Here is a 17734-nt window from a genome sequence, read left to right as displayed (position 1 = left end):
TCTGTGAAGGCCTGAGGATAAGGATTCAATTCCATGGATCCTTGGGCTTCTCGGTTTGGAAGAATGCCAGCTGGTTCATTTCCACCTCATGGCATCATCCGAAAGTCAAAAGCATTGCTAAGCAGCTCAATCTGGGTTTATAGTTTCAGAAATGCCAGTTGGGTTAGATGCCAGTGCCCTGTAGATTCCAGAATCCCAATAAGGAGTCTTTGCCCCCAGGAGAGGAATGGCAAAAAATATTAATTGATTCATCAAATATATTTTTCATATTTGGTGTTCAACATCTAGCAATGAATCATTTTTTTCATCACACTGTGCATTCTGTTAACCCATACCACAGCTAGGACTAAAACAATTCCTCACTGCTGTGTTTGTTCCATTGTGTTATTTCAAAGCAGCATGTATTTACAACAGCAATTTGTATCTTCATAGTTCCTATAACATAGTAAAACATCTCAAGGTGTTTCACAACAGCACAAGCAGACGCAAAGGTGGCACAAAGGCAAAGAAGGATATGTTAAGGGGCAAGAAAGAGGTAGGTTTTAAGCTTCTTAAAGGAAGGGAATGAGGAGGAGAGCTTCAGGGAAGGAATTCCACAGCTGTGAGTCGATTCCTGAAGGCATGGCCACCCAGTGTTGGAATAAAGTATATGGGGGGATATATGAGAGGCTAGAATTGATGGAGTGTTGTGTGTCTGGGGAAGTTTTGGAGATAGTAAAGGTCAAGGCCGGGAAGAATTTTAATAGAATGATTATTACGACCAAATTTGAGGCATTGGTTGACTTGGAGGCAATGTATGTTGTTGAGCATCAAAGTGATGGGTAAACAGAACATGATGTGAGATAGGATGTGTTCAGCTGAGTTGTGGATGAACTCAATTTTATAGTTGGAGACAGGCAGGCCTCCATTGGAGCACTGGAATAATCAAGTTTGAAGGTAACAACATTTTTACGACCGTGTCTTGTTTCAATGGTGTTTTTCATCCCAAGGTGTATTTCTATAAAGGATGCTCCAGATTTAGGAAGATAGACAAACCATGAGCCCTGGAGTGAAATGGATACAGATAGGATAAATATTCTGAATCCATATTGGTATCAGTACATGGAGAGTAGCACTGCCCATAATTTTCTGCCCATTGGTAAAGGGGGGGAGGGGGGGGGGAGGTAAAACTCACATTGTTCATATCAACCAGGGGAAGGAATAGCAGCTGTCACCAAACACTCCTGGAGGTGGAGCTCTAACTTAATGTCTCAAGGAGAACACGAAGAAAGGCAGAGCCTCAAAAGAGTGCTGCTTAAACGAATCTGTGTCAATCGAACCAGGCAACCATTAGTGGAAATGCAGGCAAATCTTCTGTGGAATATTAGAGAATTTGCCAAAAGATGCTCGGGAATCCAAAAGCTCACCCGCATTCTGTCCATCTGGGTTCAAGCTAATGTACAGTATGAACACTGTGTCTGACAAACTCCGCATTTGATAGCTTTCTTTTGCACTAACAAACTTGTTGCTATGCGTCAAAATTTATTGGGTCCCTTATGCCAAAGAGTTGGGAGATCCCTGCCCTGGGTTATCATATCTAAGTTATATTGACGTGGGCCCAATAAGACTTGTGAAGTATTGTATCAAAATGTTATTCAGTGAACTTTAACATATGCCTTTGTGTCAAACATATAAACCAATACGGGAAAGCTGTAAGGAGATTACTTGTGAGTTTGGCTTTCTCATTCATGATATTCCACCAGCTTTGCTAGTGCTTTATCTTTCTGTATGCCATGTTGGCACCAGGAAACAGATAGAAAACTAATAGGCTCTCTTTAAAGAACAAAGAAAAGTACAGCACAGGCTCTCCAAGCCTGTGCCGATCACAATGCCCTAACTTGAACTAAAAAAAAACCTTTTGCCCTTATTCGTCCATATGCCTCTATTCCCTCCCTATTCATGTACCCATCTAGATGTCTCTTAAATGTTGCTAATGTATCTGCTTCTATCACCACCTCTGGCAATGCGTTCCAGACATTCACCACTCTCTGTGTGAAAAACTTTCCCTGCACATTTCCCTTAAACTTTCACCCTCTCACCTTGAACCTTTGCCCCTTGTAATTGATATTTCCACCCTCGGAAAAGGCCTCTGACTATCCACTCTGTCTATGCCTCTCATCATTTTGTAGACCTCTATCAGGTCTCCCCTCAGCCTCCGTCTTTCCAGTGAAAGCAATCCTAGTTTATTCAACCTCTCCTCATGGCCAACACCACGAGACCAGGCAACATGCTGGTGAACCTTCTTTGCATTCTCTCCAAAGCTTTCATATCCTTCTGGTAATGTGGCGATCAGAACTGCACGCAATACTCCAAATGCGGCCTAACCAAGGTTTTATATAGCTGCATCATGATTTCCCAAACTTGTACTCAATGCCATTTACAGTATAATTCACACTTAAATGGGTAGTGCCATTTACAGTATAATTCACACCTAAATTTGATCCTCCCAAATGCGTCACCTCAGATTTTCCGGATGAGATCGCAAAGTACTTGGAAGTGCATGATAAAGAAGGACTGAGTTCAGCTTTGTCAAGGGGAGGTCATGTCTGACAAATCTGTTAGAGTTCTTTGAGGAGGTAACAAGGAAGTTAGATAAAGGAGAACCAATGGACGTGATATATTTAGATTTCCAGAAGGCCTTTGACAAGATGCTGCATAGGAGACTGTTAAATAGGTTAAGTGCCCATGGTGTTAAGGGTAAGATCCTGGCATGGATAGAGGATTGGCTGACTGGCAGAAGGCAGAGAGTGGGGATAAATGGGTCTTTTTCAGGATGGCAGCCAATGACTAGTGGTGTGCCTCAAGGGTCAGTGCTGGGACCACAACTTTTCACAATATACATTAATGATTTGGAGGAAGGAACTGAAGACGCTGTTGCTAAGTTTGCAGATGATACAAAGATATGTAGAGGGACAGGTAGTATTGAGGAAGCTGGGGTGCTGCAGAAGGACTTGGACAGGTTAGGAGAGTGGGCAAAGAAGTGGCAGATGGAATACAATGTGGAAAAGTGTGAGGTTATGCACTTTGGAAGGAGGAATGGAGGTATAGACTATTTTCTAAATGGGAAAATGCTTAGGAAATCAGAAATACAAAGGGACTTGGAAGTCATTGTTCAAGATTCTCTTAAGGATAATGTGCAGGTTCAGTCGGCAGTTAGGAAGGCAAATGCAATGTTAGCATTCATGGTAAGAGGGCTAGAATACAAGAGCAGGGATGTACTTCTGAGGCTGTGTAAGGCTCTGGTCCCATTTGGAGTATTGTGAACAGTTTTGGGCCCCATGCCTAAGGAAGGATGTGCTGGCCTTGGAAAGGGTCCAGAGGGAGTTCACAAGAATGATCCTTGGAATGAAGAACTTGTAATATGAGGAACGGTTGACGACTCTGGGTCTGTACTTGTTGCAGTTTAGAAGGATGAGGGGGGATCTTATTGAAATTTACAGGATACTGCGAGGCCTGGATAGAGTGGATGTGGAGAAGATGTTTCCGCTCGTAGGAAAAACTAGAACCAGAGGGCACAACCTCAGGCTAAAGGGACGATCCTTTAAAACAGAGATGAGGAGGAATTTCTTCAGCCAGAGAGTGGTGAATCTGTGGAACTCTTTGCTGCAGAAAGCTTTGGAGGCCAGGTCATTGAGTGTCTTTAAGACAGAGATAGATAGGTTCTTGATTCATAAGGGGATCAGGAGTTATGAGGAAAAGGCAGGAGAATGGGGATGAGAAAAATATCAGCCATGATTGAATGGCGGAGCGGACTTGATGGGCTGAATGGCCTAATTCTGCTCCTATGTCTTATGGTCTTATTCCAGAGCTCCACTCATAATGCTTCACTACAAGATCCCTCCAATGCGTCCTCCCTCAATACAGCTGTGATGTGCTCCCTAATCAGTAATGCAACTCCTCCACGCCTTTCGTTTCCTCTTCTGTCCCATCTAAAACAATGATATCCTGGAATACTAAGGTGCCAGTCCTGTCCCTCCTTTAACTGTGTCTCCGTCATTGCAATAACATCATAATTCCATGCAGTAATCCAGGCTCTCAGCTCATCTGTCTTACCTGTTATACTTCTTGCATTGAAGCAAATGCACTCCAAACCTCCAGTCCCTTCAAGCCCCACGGCCTCCCTCTGCTACGTTTATCTCAGTCTCACTTTTTCTCCAGTCCCTACACTTACTGGCCTGCTGTTCTGGTTCCCACCCCATTGCTACGCTAGTTTAAACCCTCCTGAATAGCACTAGCAAGTCTCCCACCCAGGATATTGGTGCCCCATCAGTTCAAGTGTAACCCATCCTTCTTGTACAGGTCCAACCTTCCCCAGAAGACATCCTAGTGATCCATATATCTAAAGCCCTCCCTCCTACACCAGCTCTTTAGCCAAGTGTTCAACTGTACTATCTCCCTGTTCCAAGCCTCACTAGCATGTGGCCATCTGTGCAAAGTACAAAATACGTCCACAATATAACAATATGACACAAACAAATGAGAACAGCTCAGCAAGTCTGACAGCATCTGTAGGGAGAGAAAAGAGTTAACCTTGAGTCTGTTTGATGTCATGATCCATTAAGTCTGTTTTCACTCCTGATAGATGCTACCAGACATGCTGGGTGGAATTTTACCGCCCTGCCCGCCATGGGAATCAGAGTGGGTGAAGGACGGACCATGGAAAGGTCCGTTGTCCTGAGGCGGGACTTTCCAAGTGCTTGCCCTGAAACTTGCCTCGCTTGTTTCGGGGCAAGCGAGGTCGGAAAATCCCGTCTGCTGAGTTTTTCCAGCATTTTCTGTTCTTGTTTCAGATTGCAGCATCCGCAGTATTTTACTTATTTTTTGACAACAACAATGCTGAATGCAACATCACCAAGGAAGGGCGAATGTTAAGGAAGTGTTTTCTGTCCTCACCATTTTCAGGAGTCTGCAGGGTCTTCCAAAAAAAGGAACAAATTTGGAGCGTGTACAGACATAAGTTTAGTGTGACTCAGCATCTGAGGGGAGATCCAGTTCAAAGGGTTCGGAGAATGGGATGAGAAATTTGGCGCTTCTGATCTACAGCTGTATAGAATAATAGAAACCCTACAGTGTAGAAAGAGGCCATTCAGCCCATCGAGTCTGCACTGACAACAATCCCACCCAGGCCCTATCCACATAACACTATGTATTTACCTACTAATTACCCTGGCAATAATGGTCAATTTAGCATGGCCAATCCACCTAACCTGCACATCTTTGTAAATTTTAATGAATGGGACCACTGAAAGCACCATGAGTCAGGTCCCTGATTTCTGACTCTCCAATTTCTATCAATCAAGTCTCCAAGCTGGATGCTGATCAACTTTCTTGTAAACATCTGAAGAGTCAATCTTTTGTAACAAACCCAAGAGTGAAATTGCACTTTGTGACGTAACGTAAGCATTTAAAACGTTTGTGTGAAATTACTTCATCCATTAAGAATTAATAGTGTGGGTGGGAGCAGGGGTTTGGGTGTGGTAATACATCAGGGCAATGACAAATCAGCAACCTATTTTACACCACGCCCATAGAACCATAGGTTGGAATGTTACCACCATTCACGCCAAAGGGATTTTCCCATCTCGCGGCGATGAATGGAGATTTGGTTGGGCGCCAAATTCTCCGACCTCACTGCCGTAGGAGCATTGCATGAACAGCTGGTAAGATTGCACCCATAGAATCCTTACATGCACAAAGAGTCTGCCCATCGAATCTGCACTGACTTTCTGAAAGAGCATTCCACTCAGGCCCTCCGCTTTGCCCCATCCCCATAACCCCGTGCATTTACCATGGTTGATCCACCTAACCTGCACATCTTTGGACACTAAGGGGCAATGTGGCATGGTCCATCCACCTAGCCTGCACATCTTTTGACTGCAGGAGGAAACCGGAACACCCGGAGGAAATCCACGCAGACACGGGAAGAATGTCTGTGTGGAGTTTGCACTATCACCCAAGGCCGGAATTGAACCCAGGTTTCCGACATTGTTAAGCAGTAGTGCTAACCATCGTGCCACCGTGCTGCCCATTGGCCTTGATTGAACAGAAAGTCTAGGCTGCTGATTGCTATGGCCTGATTTGTAATATCCACCAAGATAAATTTCATCCTCAATATCACGACTAATACTAAAGATAAGGGAACATTTATATGGATTAATCACTGTACACTAACCTCACACAGTGTCATTTCAGCATATAAATTGTTTCAATTGTAATTCACAGCTGGGGTTATAGAATTTAGGGAGCAATTTGTCGACAATTTAAGATGTTGGACATTTCTGGAAATAATCTAGGGGAAAATAATTACTGGATGGTCAGTCAATTGTGTTTTGTTTTTTTCTTTGAATACTTTTTTTATTAGTTCTAAAATATACTTGACTGATGCGGCGTGGGGGAGGGGGAGATCTGTGTAATTGCCATTGCATGAGGTTCTGGGGTCACCAACACAAGCGATTTTTGATCATCTGTTTTTCTTGTGGCATGGGGCCCTGAGGTGATTGTAGATTGCAACTTTGAGTCTCAATTATTCCTGCAATATTGATTTCTATGGCAAGTTTCTAGTGTTGAACTGATCTAATACAAAAAGATATAGAGAAAGCAAAAATTATGAACATTCCTTAAGGCTAGTAATTACTGCCAGTGATGAATGTTGAAGGAGAGATTTTCACCGCACACACTTACCACTGGAGGCTGTGTGTGAAATGTTCAAAAGTCACAATGCTGTAGTTCTGAACCTGGGGTTATTAATTCACCTGACATGAGATGCAGGAATTTGGACTCTAGCTCACTGATCATCTAACTATTCCAGCGTTGGATTGCAAACACATCGTAAACTGATTCATGTAACATTCTGACCATCTTTTTCAATTGAGGTCCTTCTGAGAAGATGATAGAGGGCAAAATGGGGTAGTTAGCAGTGAAGACCTCTGCTTTCTAACAGTGATATTACCAGAGTGAGCGAGGTGCTGGTATTGCCAGGAGATCAGTGTGTGTGTAGAACTTTCACATCACTGTAATTAACACTACTGCTTTTAATAATAGAGAGCATTAGAGTTGCCAATCCACCACGATTGCCTTGCATTCTCCTGGAATTAGAGATTAACATAGAAACATAGAAAAACTACAGCACAAACAGGCCCTTCAGCCCACAAGTTGTGCCGAACACATCCCTACCTTCTAGACCTACCTATAACCCTCCATCCTATTAAGCATCTAAAGGATATCAGTGAACCAAATGTTTTTTTTACAATACTCAACAATGGTTTTGTGGTCATCGATTAAACTTTGAATTCCAGATTTTTATTGAATTCAAATGCCACCATCTGCTGTGGTGGGATTTGAAGCCAGATCCCCAGAGCGTGACTCTGGGTTTTTGGATTACTAGTCCAGTGGCAGTACTACCATGCCACCATCTCCCCTGGAGATTGGACATTTCTGGAAACAATCTAGGGGAAAATAATTACTGGATGTTCATTGAATTGTGTTTTGTTTAAATTGTGTCTTGTTTCTATTTTCTTTGAATACTTTTAGTTCTAAAAAATATTTGACTGATGCGGTGTGGGGGAGGGGGAGATCTGTGTAACTGGGCGGGACAGTTGAAGGCAGTAGGTCCATCTGATGAAACCATCAAGAATATTGGCACGGATAGAAGATTGGCTAGCTCACAGGAAATAGAGAGTAGGCATAAACTGGTCGTTTTCTGGTTGATGGGATGTGATTAATGGTGTGCCACAGGGATCAATGTTGGAAATTTAACTCTTTACAATTTATATAAATGATTTGGATGAAGGGGCTGATGGTATGTTTGTTAAATTTGCTGATGACACAAAGATAGGTAGCAAAGTAAGTAGTGAAAAGGACCCAAGGAGGCAACAAATGGATATACAAAAACAGAAATAGGGAAAATCTGTGGAGAGTCATCTATACTTGAAACATTGGCTCTATTCTCTCTCCACAGCTGCTGTCAGACTGCTGAGATTTTCCAGCATTTTCTGTTTTTGTTTCAGATTCCAGCATCCGCAGTATTTTGCTTTTATACAAATGGATATAGATGGATATAGATAGATTCGGTGAGTGGGCAAATGTGAAATTGTCCATTTTGGCAGGATAAATAAAAAAAGCTTATTATCTAAATGGTGAGAGATTGCAGAGCTCTGACATGCAGAGGGATCTGGGTGGACTAGTGCATGAATCACAAAAGGTTAGTATGTATATATAGCAAGAAATTAGCAAAGTGAATATAATGACATTGCGAGGGGAATTGAGTACAAGAGTGGAGTGGTATGCTACAGGCCATTGGTGAGACCACATTTGGAATGCTGTGTACAATATCAGTTTCCTTACTTAAAGAAAGATGTAAATGTATTGGAAGCAGTTCAGGGAAGGTTATCAGATAAATACCTGGAATGGACCGGTTGTCTTATGGGGAAGGCTTGTATCTGCTGGAGTTTAGAAGAGTAAGAGGTGACTTGATGGAAACATAATCCTGAGGGATCTTGACAGGGTGTTTCCTCTTATGGGATAATCCAGGACGAGGGACCACTATTTAAAATTAAGGGGTCACCCGATGAAGACCGAGATTAGGATTTTTTTTCTTTCAGAGAGTTGTGAGACTTTTGAACTCTCTCTCTCAGGTGATTGAGGCAGGGTCTTTGCATATCTTTCATGCAGAAGTAGATAGATTCTTGATAAGCAAGGGGGTGAAAGGTGGGCAGATATAAAATTGAGGTTAGTATTAGATCAGCCATGATCTCAATGAATGGTGGAGCAGGCTTGAAGGGCCGAATGGCCTACTCCTGCTCCTAATTCATCTGTCCGTATGAATATGGCCAACCAGATTTAACAACTGAAGTGGGCAGAGGTTTAGCAGATTCACATGATGTTTCTTCATTCATCATTTTAACACAACCTTTAATTCTTTTACTTTGACCAGGATAAGGCATCTGCTAAATTAGTTGGGGAACTGTCAGGTTATTTGCAACCAGAATCTTTCCACTAATATAGCAGTCACTTCCAGAAATATCTTTTCACGCCATCCAAACACAAAGGGCTAATGGCGCCCAATGACTTTCAGAAACATACTTGCACCGTCCCCGGGATAGGGAGACCTTGGGGGGCTGGAGTGGGAGGGTTTGGTGGAGGAGGGATGGTGGGGGTTGAGGGGAAGAAAGAGGGACTTTGCAAGCTATTAACAATGTCAAGGAAGCGAAAGGGAACTTGATCTGGTGCTACAGCTGTGTGACATCCAGCACAGGCAACCTGTTTAATATGGGAGATGAGGCCCCGACTGAAATCTCCTCCAAGTACGCAATGGCTGGGTTCTCGCAAGCGGCTTTCATCTTCAGCTGTGGAGATTTCTCACCGCAACTCGCACCTTCCCTGGGCTCCGACTTGTCAGAACAGATGCAATGGTCTGTGCAGCAGAGGGCGGCGTTAGTTATGACACGGTCCATCGGCTTCAAGGAGTGCATCCAAACCGGGAGGAAGTCCCACGATTGCAGTCTCTTGGGCAGATAGCTAGGCCTGCGCGTTTGCAAGATGTTGGTGATGCCTATGAAGACAAGGATGCCCACAAATGGGGCACCCACTCCGATAAGAACCTGCCAGCCAGCCATGGAGAGGCCAAAGATAAGCGAGGGGAGCAGTAGGAAGCAGATGATCAGATATAAAACAGCAAACCAGCGGTACTTGGCAGTTCGTTCTCCCAAGGTCTTTGCCATGCGGATAGGGAAACGGGTGATCGGAAGTGGGTACCACAGTATAATCCCAGCAATGTTGAAAAAGAAATGGGAAAGGGCGATCTGCGAAAAAAAAGTTTGAATGTAATTAGGCGTTCCTCACTATCTAGGCAAAAACAGCTCAAACTGATCCAGGAATGACACTGTGAAAGATCCTGTTCAGGATGAAGTAAGACTGCAAATGCTGGTTACAAAATAAGCTAATTAACACCTTGACAGATTAACATTTCTGGTGTAGAAAGATAGGAAATGCTAGACGGGAACGATTATGGTCTGTTCAGCTAGCCTTCTAGAGCTCTGGGTACAATGGCAGTGGAGACCAGTCTATATCAATCAGTCTAGAACAGACATGGGATCTAATTTTGTCTCAATTAAAGATTTGAGGCAACAGTGATACTAACTGAAGGTTCACATGACTGATTCTTGGGATGGGAGGAGAGGAAGGTTATCTTATGAGGAAAGGTGGGGCAGGTTGGACCTGTATCTATTGGAGTTCAGAAGATTGAGTTGTGATCTTATTGAAACAAATGGCATTTGCTACCAAATAAACCTGTTGGATTTTAACCTGGTGTTGTGAGACTTCTTACTGTGCTTACCCCAGTCCAACGCCGGCATCTCCACATCTTATTGAAACATGTAAGATCCTGAGGGGACTTGACAGGGTGGATGCTGAGAGGATGTTTCCCCTTGTGGGAGACTCAAGAACCGGGGGACACAGTTTAAAAATAAGGTGTCTCGCATTTAAGACTGAGATGAGAAAATTTTTTGTTTCTCTCAGAGGGTGGTGATTCTTTGGAATTTTCCCCAGAGAGCGGTGGAAATATAATCATTGAATATTTTTAAGGAAAAGGTAAATGGATTCTTGACTAATAAGGGAGTCAAAGTTTATTGGGGGTGGGTGGAATGTGGAGTACAGGCCACAATCAGAACAGCCATGAACTTACTGAATGGTAGAGCAGGCTTGAGGGGTTGAACGGCCCAATTCACATGTTCATATGACTGGGCTACCGTTACCCGTTTGTGGCTTGCTGCCTAAATTTCACAGTTTCATGTGAACAGACCAAAAGGCAATAAAAGAGAGCTTTCCTGTGCAAATCACCTCAATAGCAAATCACTTGCCTCTATCGGTCGTGCATTTTTCAATACCACTGTATTTCCTTTCACTGGACCAATCAGCTTACTGAACTTGTTCAACCACATGATTTTTTACATCAATTGGTCCCTTATTATTGATCTGTTTGAAGATGCAATGAAACACCAGAAAAGTCAGTGAGCCACTGAAGGTCTCACATTTAGCCCTCAGTCTCATCTGCATTAGCCTGGTGTTGTGAGACTTCTTACTGCGTTAGTTGTCTCAGCTAACGGAAAAAGAAAGGAACCAAAATTGGTCTTGGCAATGTTTATCTTAGGAGCGTTAAAGTTGACTGAACTTTCTGTTCCCCATAACCACCTACTGGAAAGTATGTGTATTAAAGCATGGTGTGATGGACTTCCAATAGCTACTGAAATGCGTTGAACAGGAGCGCATGTGAAAGACAGGCACTTGGATTGGGTGCCAAAGAGCTGCCAGGGCTCCGCACAGCCATGGCCCAGCCCAGGTCAACAACTCCATGAAATAAGCAAGGAAGAAGGCAGGGAAAATAGTCCTGAAAACATTTACACATTTGTGTTCATCATCAATTGCAAACAGCTATAACTTATTGATGAAAGCTTTGGTTTTACCTGGAATGCACTTGGTAACATGTCACCTGGGCTGGCCAAAGCTGCCAAGACTGCGGTAGTGGTGGTGCCAATGTTGGATCCCAAGGTCAAAGGGTAGGCACGTTCAATACTGATCACCCCAATACCTAGACAACATGAAAGAACACCACAAGTCCAATTCAACTCAATCCTAAATGATAAAAGAGTACATACAGCAAATATTAGCTCATCAAATATTTTAAAATATCTAGGTTAAGAAGCCTTGCTGCTCAATGATTTAAGATTTGCCACTGGAGTTTTACTGACTGGTAAAATTCTAGTAGGACGGAGGGCAGATTTAATTTAGGTGCCATTCTGACAGTGGACTGACTTCCACCCAGCACCTCTGTGATTGTCTTCTGGAAGTAATGGAGGAACATAGAATAATTAGTGTCACTGATGTCCTTGCTGTGTACAAGGAAATTCTGTGCTTCCTGGATTCCGAATGAGCCAGGAAGGGGATTAAATTTCAAAGATGTGGAATCAACCTGTCATTCTCAGGAAGATCAAACCATATCCTAAGCTTATGAATTTAAAATCATGAAAATCCCCAAGAGCTCAAAAATCTGTTGACCTATAAAGTCAACAACTGAGCATCAAAAACCCTCTGCGATAAAGAAATCCAAAGATTCACAACCCTTCACCTCATCATAAATTTATATAGCCGACTCCCTATCCCTAGTTACCATTTGAATCGAGTGGCTTGCTAGGCCATTTCAGAGGGCAGCTATGCTGTGGATCTAGAGACACATGTAGGCCAGTCCAGGTAAGGATGGCAGATTTTCCTCAACAATGAACAAAATGAGTTCTTATGACAATCGACGATAGCTGCATGCAGGTCACCATCACTGAGAATAGCTTTCAATTCCAGGTTTCTTTTTATTCATTTGAATTTAAATTCCACTAGTTGCCATGGTGTGATTTGAATCCATGACCCCAGACCCTTGGTTTAGGCCTCTGTATTACTAGCCCAGTGAAATTACCACCCCCAAAAACGAAGATAAAAATAATCTGGAGGGTGCGTTGGGGGAGGGAAGGTGGAGGTCATTTGGACCATGGGCTTTCCTGTCTGTGGCTCCCTCTTAGCATTATGGAGCCTCTGGCTCTGATGGCCCTCCAGGCTGCTGCAGGAAGACTGCCTCCATGAAGTTGCCAGTCTCCTCATGCAGTGGGATGCAAGAAGCTTCATAAATGGTCCTGAATTAATAAGGCCTTTACTTATCAGGCAGTTGATCTGCCTCGCAGCCCACTACTGGGAAACTTCCCCCAACCGACATTGTTCCCTATTATTTCACTGGCCGTTCCCTGCCTTCAACCCAGCCACCGGGGATGGTAAAGTTCCGCCCAAGTACTTTTACTGTTCGTTCATGGGATGTGGGCATCACCGGCAAGGCCAGAAGTTCTTGCCCCTCCTTAATTGCACTTGAACTGAATGACTTGCTGGGCCATTTCAGAGGGCAACTAAGATTTAAACAAATTGCTGTGGGCCTGGAGTCACATGCAGGCCTGACCCTTAGGGACAGTAGTCTTCAACAACAATCAATTATGGTATTATCGCTAGACTATTAATCCAGAAACTCAGCTAAAGTTCTGGGGACCAGGTTTGAATCCTGCCACAGCAGATGGTAGAATTTGAATTCAATAAAAAAAATCTGGAATCATGAGTCTGCTGATTGTCGGAAAAACCCATCTGGTTCACTCATGTCCTTGATTCTCAACTGCCCCCTGAAATGGCCTAGCAAGCCACTCAGTTGTATCAATCACTACAAAGTCTAAACAAAGAAATGAAAACGGATGGACCACCTGGCATCAACCTTGGCACCGGAAAAGACAATGGCAAAATAAATAGCCTTGTCGACCCTGCAGAGTCCTCCTTACTAACATTTGAGGACTGGTGCCAAAATTGGAGAGCTGTCTCACAGACTAGTCAAGCAACAGCCTGACATAGTCATTCTCATGGATTCATATCTTATAGATAAGACCCCAGACACCTCCATTACCATGCCTTGATATGTCCTGTCCCACCGGCTGGACAGATCCAGCACCAACACAATGGTATACAGTCAGGAGGGAGTTTCCCCGGGAGTCCTTAACATCAACTCTGGACCCCATGAAGTCTCATGGTTTCCGGTTAAACCTGGACAAGGAAACCTCTTGCTGGTTATTGTGTACCGCTTTCCTTTGGCTGATGAATCAGTACCCCTCCATGTTGAACAACACTTGGAGGAAGCACTGAGGGTGGCAAGGGCGCAAAATGTACTCTGGATGGGGGATTTCAACATCCACCACCAAGAGTGGCTCGGCAGCAGCACTACTGATCGAGCTCGTCGGGCCCTAAAGGGTATAACTGCTAGACTGGGTCTGCAGCAGGTGGAGAAGGAACCAACAAGAGGAAATAACATACTTGTCCTCATCCTTACCAATCTGCCAACTGCATATGCATCTGTCCATGGCAGTATTGGTAAGAGTGACCACCGCACAGTCCTTGTGGAGACGAAGTCCTGCCTTCACATTGAGAATAACCTCCATCGTGTTGTGTGGTGCTATCACCGTGCTAAATGGGACAGACTTCGAACCGATCTAGCAACTCAAGACTGGGCATCCATGAGGCGCTATGGGCCATCAACAGCAGAGGAACTGTACTACAGCACAATCTGCAACCTCATGGCCCGACATATCCCGTGCTCAACCATTATCATCAAGCCAGGGGATGAACCCTGGTTCAATGGAGAGTGAGGAGGCCATGCCAGGAGCAGCACCAGGCATACCTAAAAATGGGGTGTCAACCTGGTGAAGCTACCAAACAGGACTACTTGCATGCCAAACGGCAAAAACAGCAAGTGAGAGACAGAGCTCAACAATCCCACAACTAACGGATCAAATCAAACCTCTGCAACCCTGCCACATCCAGTCGTGAATGGTGATGGACAATTAAACAACTCACTGGAGGAGGAGGCTCCACAAATATCTCCATCCTCAATGATGGAGGAATCCAGGACATCAGTGCAAAAGATAAGGCTGAACCATTCGCAGCAATCTTTAGCCAGAAGTGCCGAGTGGATAATCCATATCGGCCTCCTCCAGTGGTCCCCAGCATCTCAGATGCCAGTCTCCAGCCAATTCGATTCACTCCACGTGATATGAAGAAATGGATGGAGGCACTGGATACTGCAAAGGCAATGTGCCCTGATAATATTCCGGCAATAGTACTGAAGACTTGTGCTCCAGACCTTTCCGCTCCCCTAGCCAAGCTTTTCCAGTACAGTTACACTGGCATCTACCCAACAATGTGGAAAATTGCCCAGGTATGTCCTGTACACAAAAAACAGGACAAATCAAACCCGGCCAATTACCGCCCAATTAATCTACTCTCGATCATTAGGAAAGTGATGGAAGGGGTCATCGACAGTGCTATCAAGCAGGATCTGCTCAACATAACCTGCTCAGTGACGCCAGGGTTTCGCCAGGGTCACTCAGCTCCTGATCTTATTACAGCCTTGGTTCAAACATGGACAAAAGAGCTGAATTCCAGAGGTGAGGTGAGAGTGACAGCCCTTGACATCAAGGCCGCATTCGACCTAGTATGACATCAAGAAGCCCTAGCGAAACTGTAATCAATGGGTATCAGGGGGCAAACTCTCCGCTGGTTGGAGTCATACCTGGCACAAAGGAAGATGGTTATGGTTGTGAGGGTCAGTCATCTCAGCTCCAGGACATCATCTGCAGGAGTCCCTCAGGGTATTGTCCTATGTCCAACCATTTTCAGCTGCTTCATCAATAACCTTCCCTCCTTCATAAGGTCAGAAGTGGGGATGTTCACCGATGATTGCACAGTGTCCAGCACCATTCGGGTTCCTCAGATACTGAAGCAGTCCATATTCAAATGCAACAAGATCTGGACAATATCCAGGCTTGGGCTGACAAGTGGCAAGTAACATTCGTGCCACACAAATACCAGGCAATGACCATCCCCAGAAGAGACACTCTAACCACCACCCTTGACATTCAGTGGTGTAACCATCACTGAATCCCCCACTGTCAATATCCTTGGGGTTACCATTGACCAAAAACTCAACTGGACTCATCACATAAACACAGCGGCTACAAAAGCAGATCAGAGGCTCGGAATACTGCGGCAAGTAACTCACCTCCTGACTCCCCAAACCCTATCCACCATCTACAAGGCACAAGTCAGGAATACTCCTCACTTGCCTGAATGGGGGAAGCTCCAACAACACTCATGAAACTTGACACCATCCAGGAAAAAGCAACCTGCTTGAGTGGCACCGCGTCTACAAACATTCACTCCCTCCACCACTGACGCTCAGCAGCAGCAGTGTGTACTATCTACAAGACGGACTGCAGCTATTCACCAAAGATCCTTAGACAGCACCTTCCAAACCCACGAGCACTTCCATCTAGAAGGACAAGGGCAGCAGATACATGGGAACACCACCACCTGCAAGTTCCCCTCCAAGTCACTCACCGTCCTGACTTGGAAATATATCGCCATTCCTTAACAGTCGCTGTGTCAAAATCCTGAAATTCCCACCCTAATGGCACTTTGGGTCAACCCACAACACGTGGACAGCAGCGATTCAAGAAGGCAGCTCACCACCACCTTCTCAAGGGCAACTAGGGATGGGCAATAAATGCTGGTCAGCCAGTGATGCCCATGTCCCACAAATGAATAAAGAATTCCCCCGATTTATTAATTAATTTAATTTAAATTCCCCCAGCTGCCATGGTGAGATTTGAATCCATATCCCCAGAGTTTTACCCTCGGCCTCCAGATTACTGATGCAGTGACATTACCACCATGCCACCAACACCCCATTGCTCCTATAATAATTAACAATTTAAAGAGGGTAGAAGGAACAGAGACATCTGGATTCACACACAGATCTTTAAAGATGGTAGGACAAGTTGAGAAGGCTATCAACTCAGCATTCTGCACTTCACTAATTGAGGCATAGACCAGAATCTTCCAGATTTATGAAGTTCACAAACTTCAGGTTTATTTCCAGCTTCCAACCCTGCCCTTGTCCACTCATTTCCAGAGGGGGCCAATTAACAGGGTAACTTAGAGTTTGCCATCCAATTTGTGCCAATGGACATTACATGGACCCAGAGAGGCCAATCAGAGGGCATGATGAAATAGTTGCCCAGAAGCCCCTTTGGGAATAGTCAAGTGCTGCTGCAGAAATGGGAGACCTTGAGGTGCCTCAAAATTGATGCTCTCATGAAAGGATCCAGTGGGAGTATTAAAAAAAAACAAGGCCCAGAATCGTAAGGGTCCTCAGCATGGAGGGGTGGGGAGGGGCGGGGGGGAGGGGGGGGGGGGGGGGGCGGGGCGGGGCGGGGGGGGTGGGGGGGGTGGGGGGGGAGGGGGGGGATGGGGGGAGGGGGGGTAACATAAATGTTTCTGGCCACGATTACATCCTTAAGGACCCTCGTGTATCACTGATACCAGCATTTGACTCAGTCTCTAATGGCCCTATGACACCTCTCCAAGTGGCTCCCTCTGAAGTGTTGCCAGGCTCCAGACACAGCAGGGGACCCATGCGATGGCAACTTGCATCACTTCATAAACAGAAAATGGCCCTTAAATGAGGTCTTAATTACCTTGGTTACCTCGCCTCCTCCACGAATCAGGTTGCCGATTCCTGTGGCAGCCCACCCCTGGTAAACTCACCTGAAGCAGGAATATTTTAGGGAGCTGTCCTAACTTCATTTTCTGCTACTTTCCAACCCTCCCTACCTCAAAACCCAAAATTCACTCTATACAATAAAAAAACATGGAAGCGTAGAAGTTAAGTCATTATAAATCACGGGCAGGAAGACTGTCAAGGCTTCGAGGAGATAAAGAGATTTAGCAGAATGAGACAAACGATGAAGAGCCTATCTGGAGAGACTAGAGAAGTTGTGACTGTTCTTCTAAGGACAGAGAAGGTAATAGGACATTGAAAAGAGGTATTCACAATTATAAAACATTTGAAGAGGGTAAATAAAGAGAAACTGTTTCCACAAAAGGGCTGGAACCAAAGGACACTGGTGTGAATGATTTTGAGAAAGATGAAGTGCCTTTAAAAAAAATGCAATATGTTGTTATGATCTGGGATACACTGCCTGCAAGGATGATAGAGATAGATTCAATGGTAACTTCCAAAAGGGAACCTGATATATGCCTGAATAGGAAGGAATTGGAGCACTAGGGA

At 44.6% G+C, this 17734-nt stretch overlaps 1 protein-coding gene across 1 annotated transcript in view; it reads right to left on the bottom strand.

Annotated features, from left to right (window-relative positions):
- Positions 1–9266: 9266 nt before the first annotated feature.
- LOC144505359 (sodium-dependent phosphate transport protein 2A-like) overlaps positions 9267–17734 on the bottom strand; it is a 28069-nt gene continuing 19601 nt past the window's right edge. The window contains exons 9-10 of the mRNA XM_078231481.1: positions 11499–11623; positions 9267–9839 (exon numbers count right to left, since the gene is read on the bottom strand). Coding sequence (XP_078087607.1) covers positions 9267–9839; positions 11499–11623 — 698 coding nt within the window. The remainder of the gene's footprint in view (positions 9840–11498; positions 11624–17734) is intronic.

This window comes from Mustelus asterias, chromosome 16 (assembly GCF_964213995.1).
Source record: "Mustelus asterias chromosome 16, sMusAst1.hap1.1, whole genome shotgun sequence".
NCBI lineage: Eukaryota > Metazoa > Chordata > Chondrichthyes > Carcharhiniformes > Triakidae > Mustelus > Mustelus asterias.
Note: the sequence above shows the minus strand (reverse complement) of the source record. Positions and strands in the feature narration are given on the sequence as shown.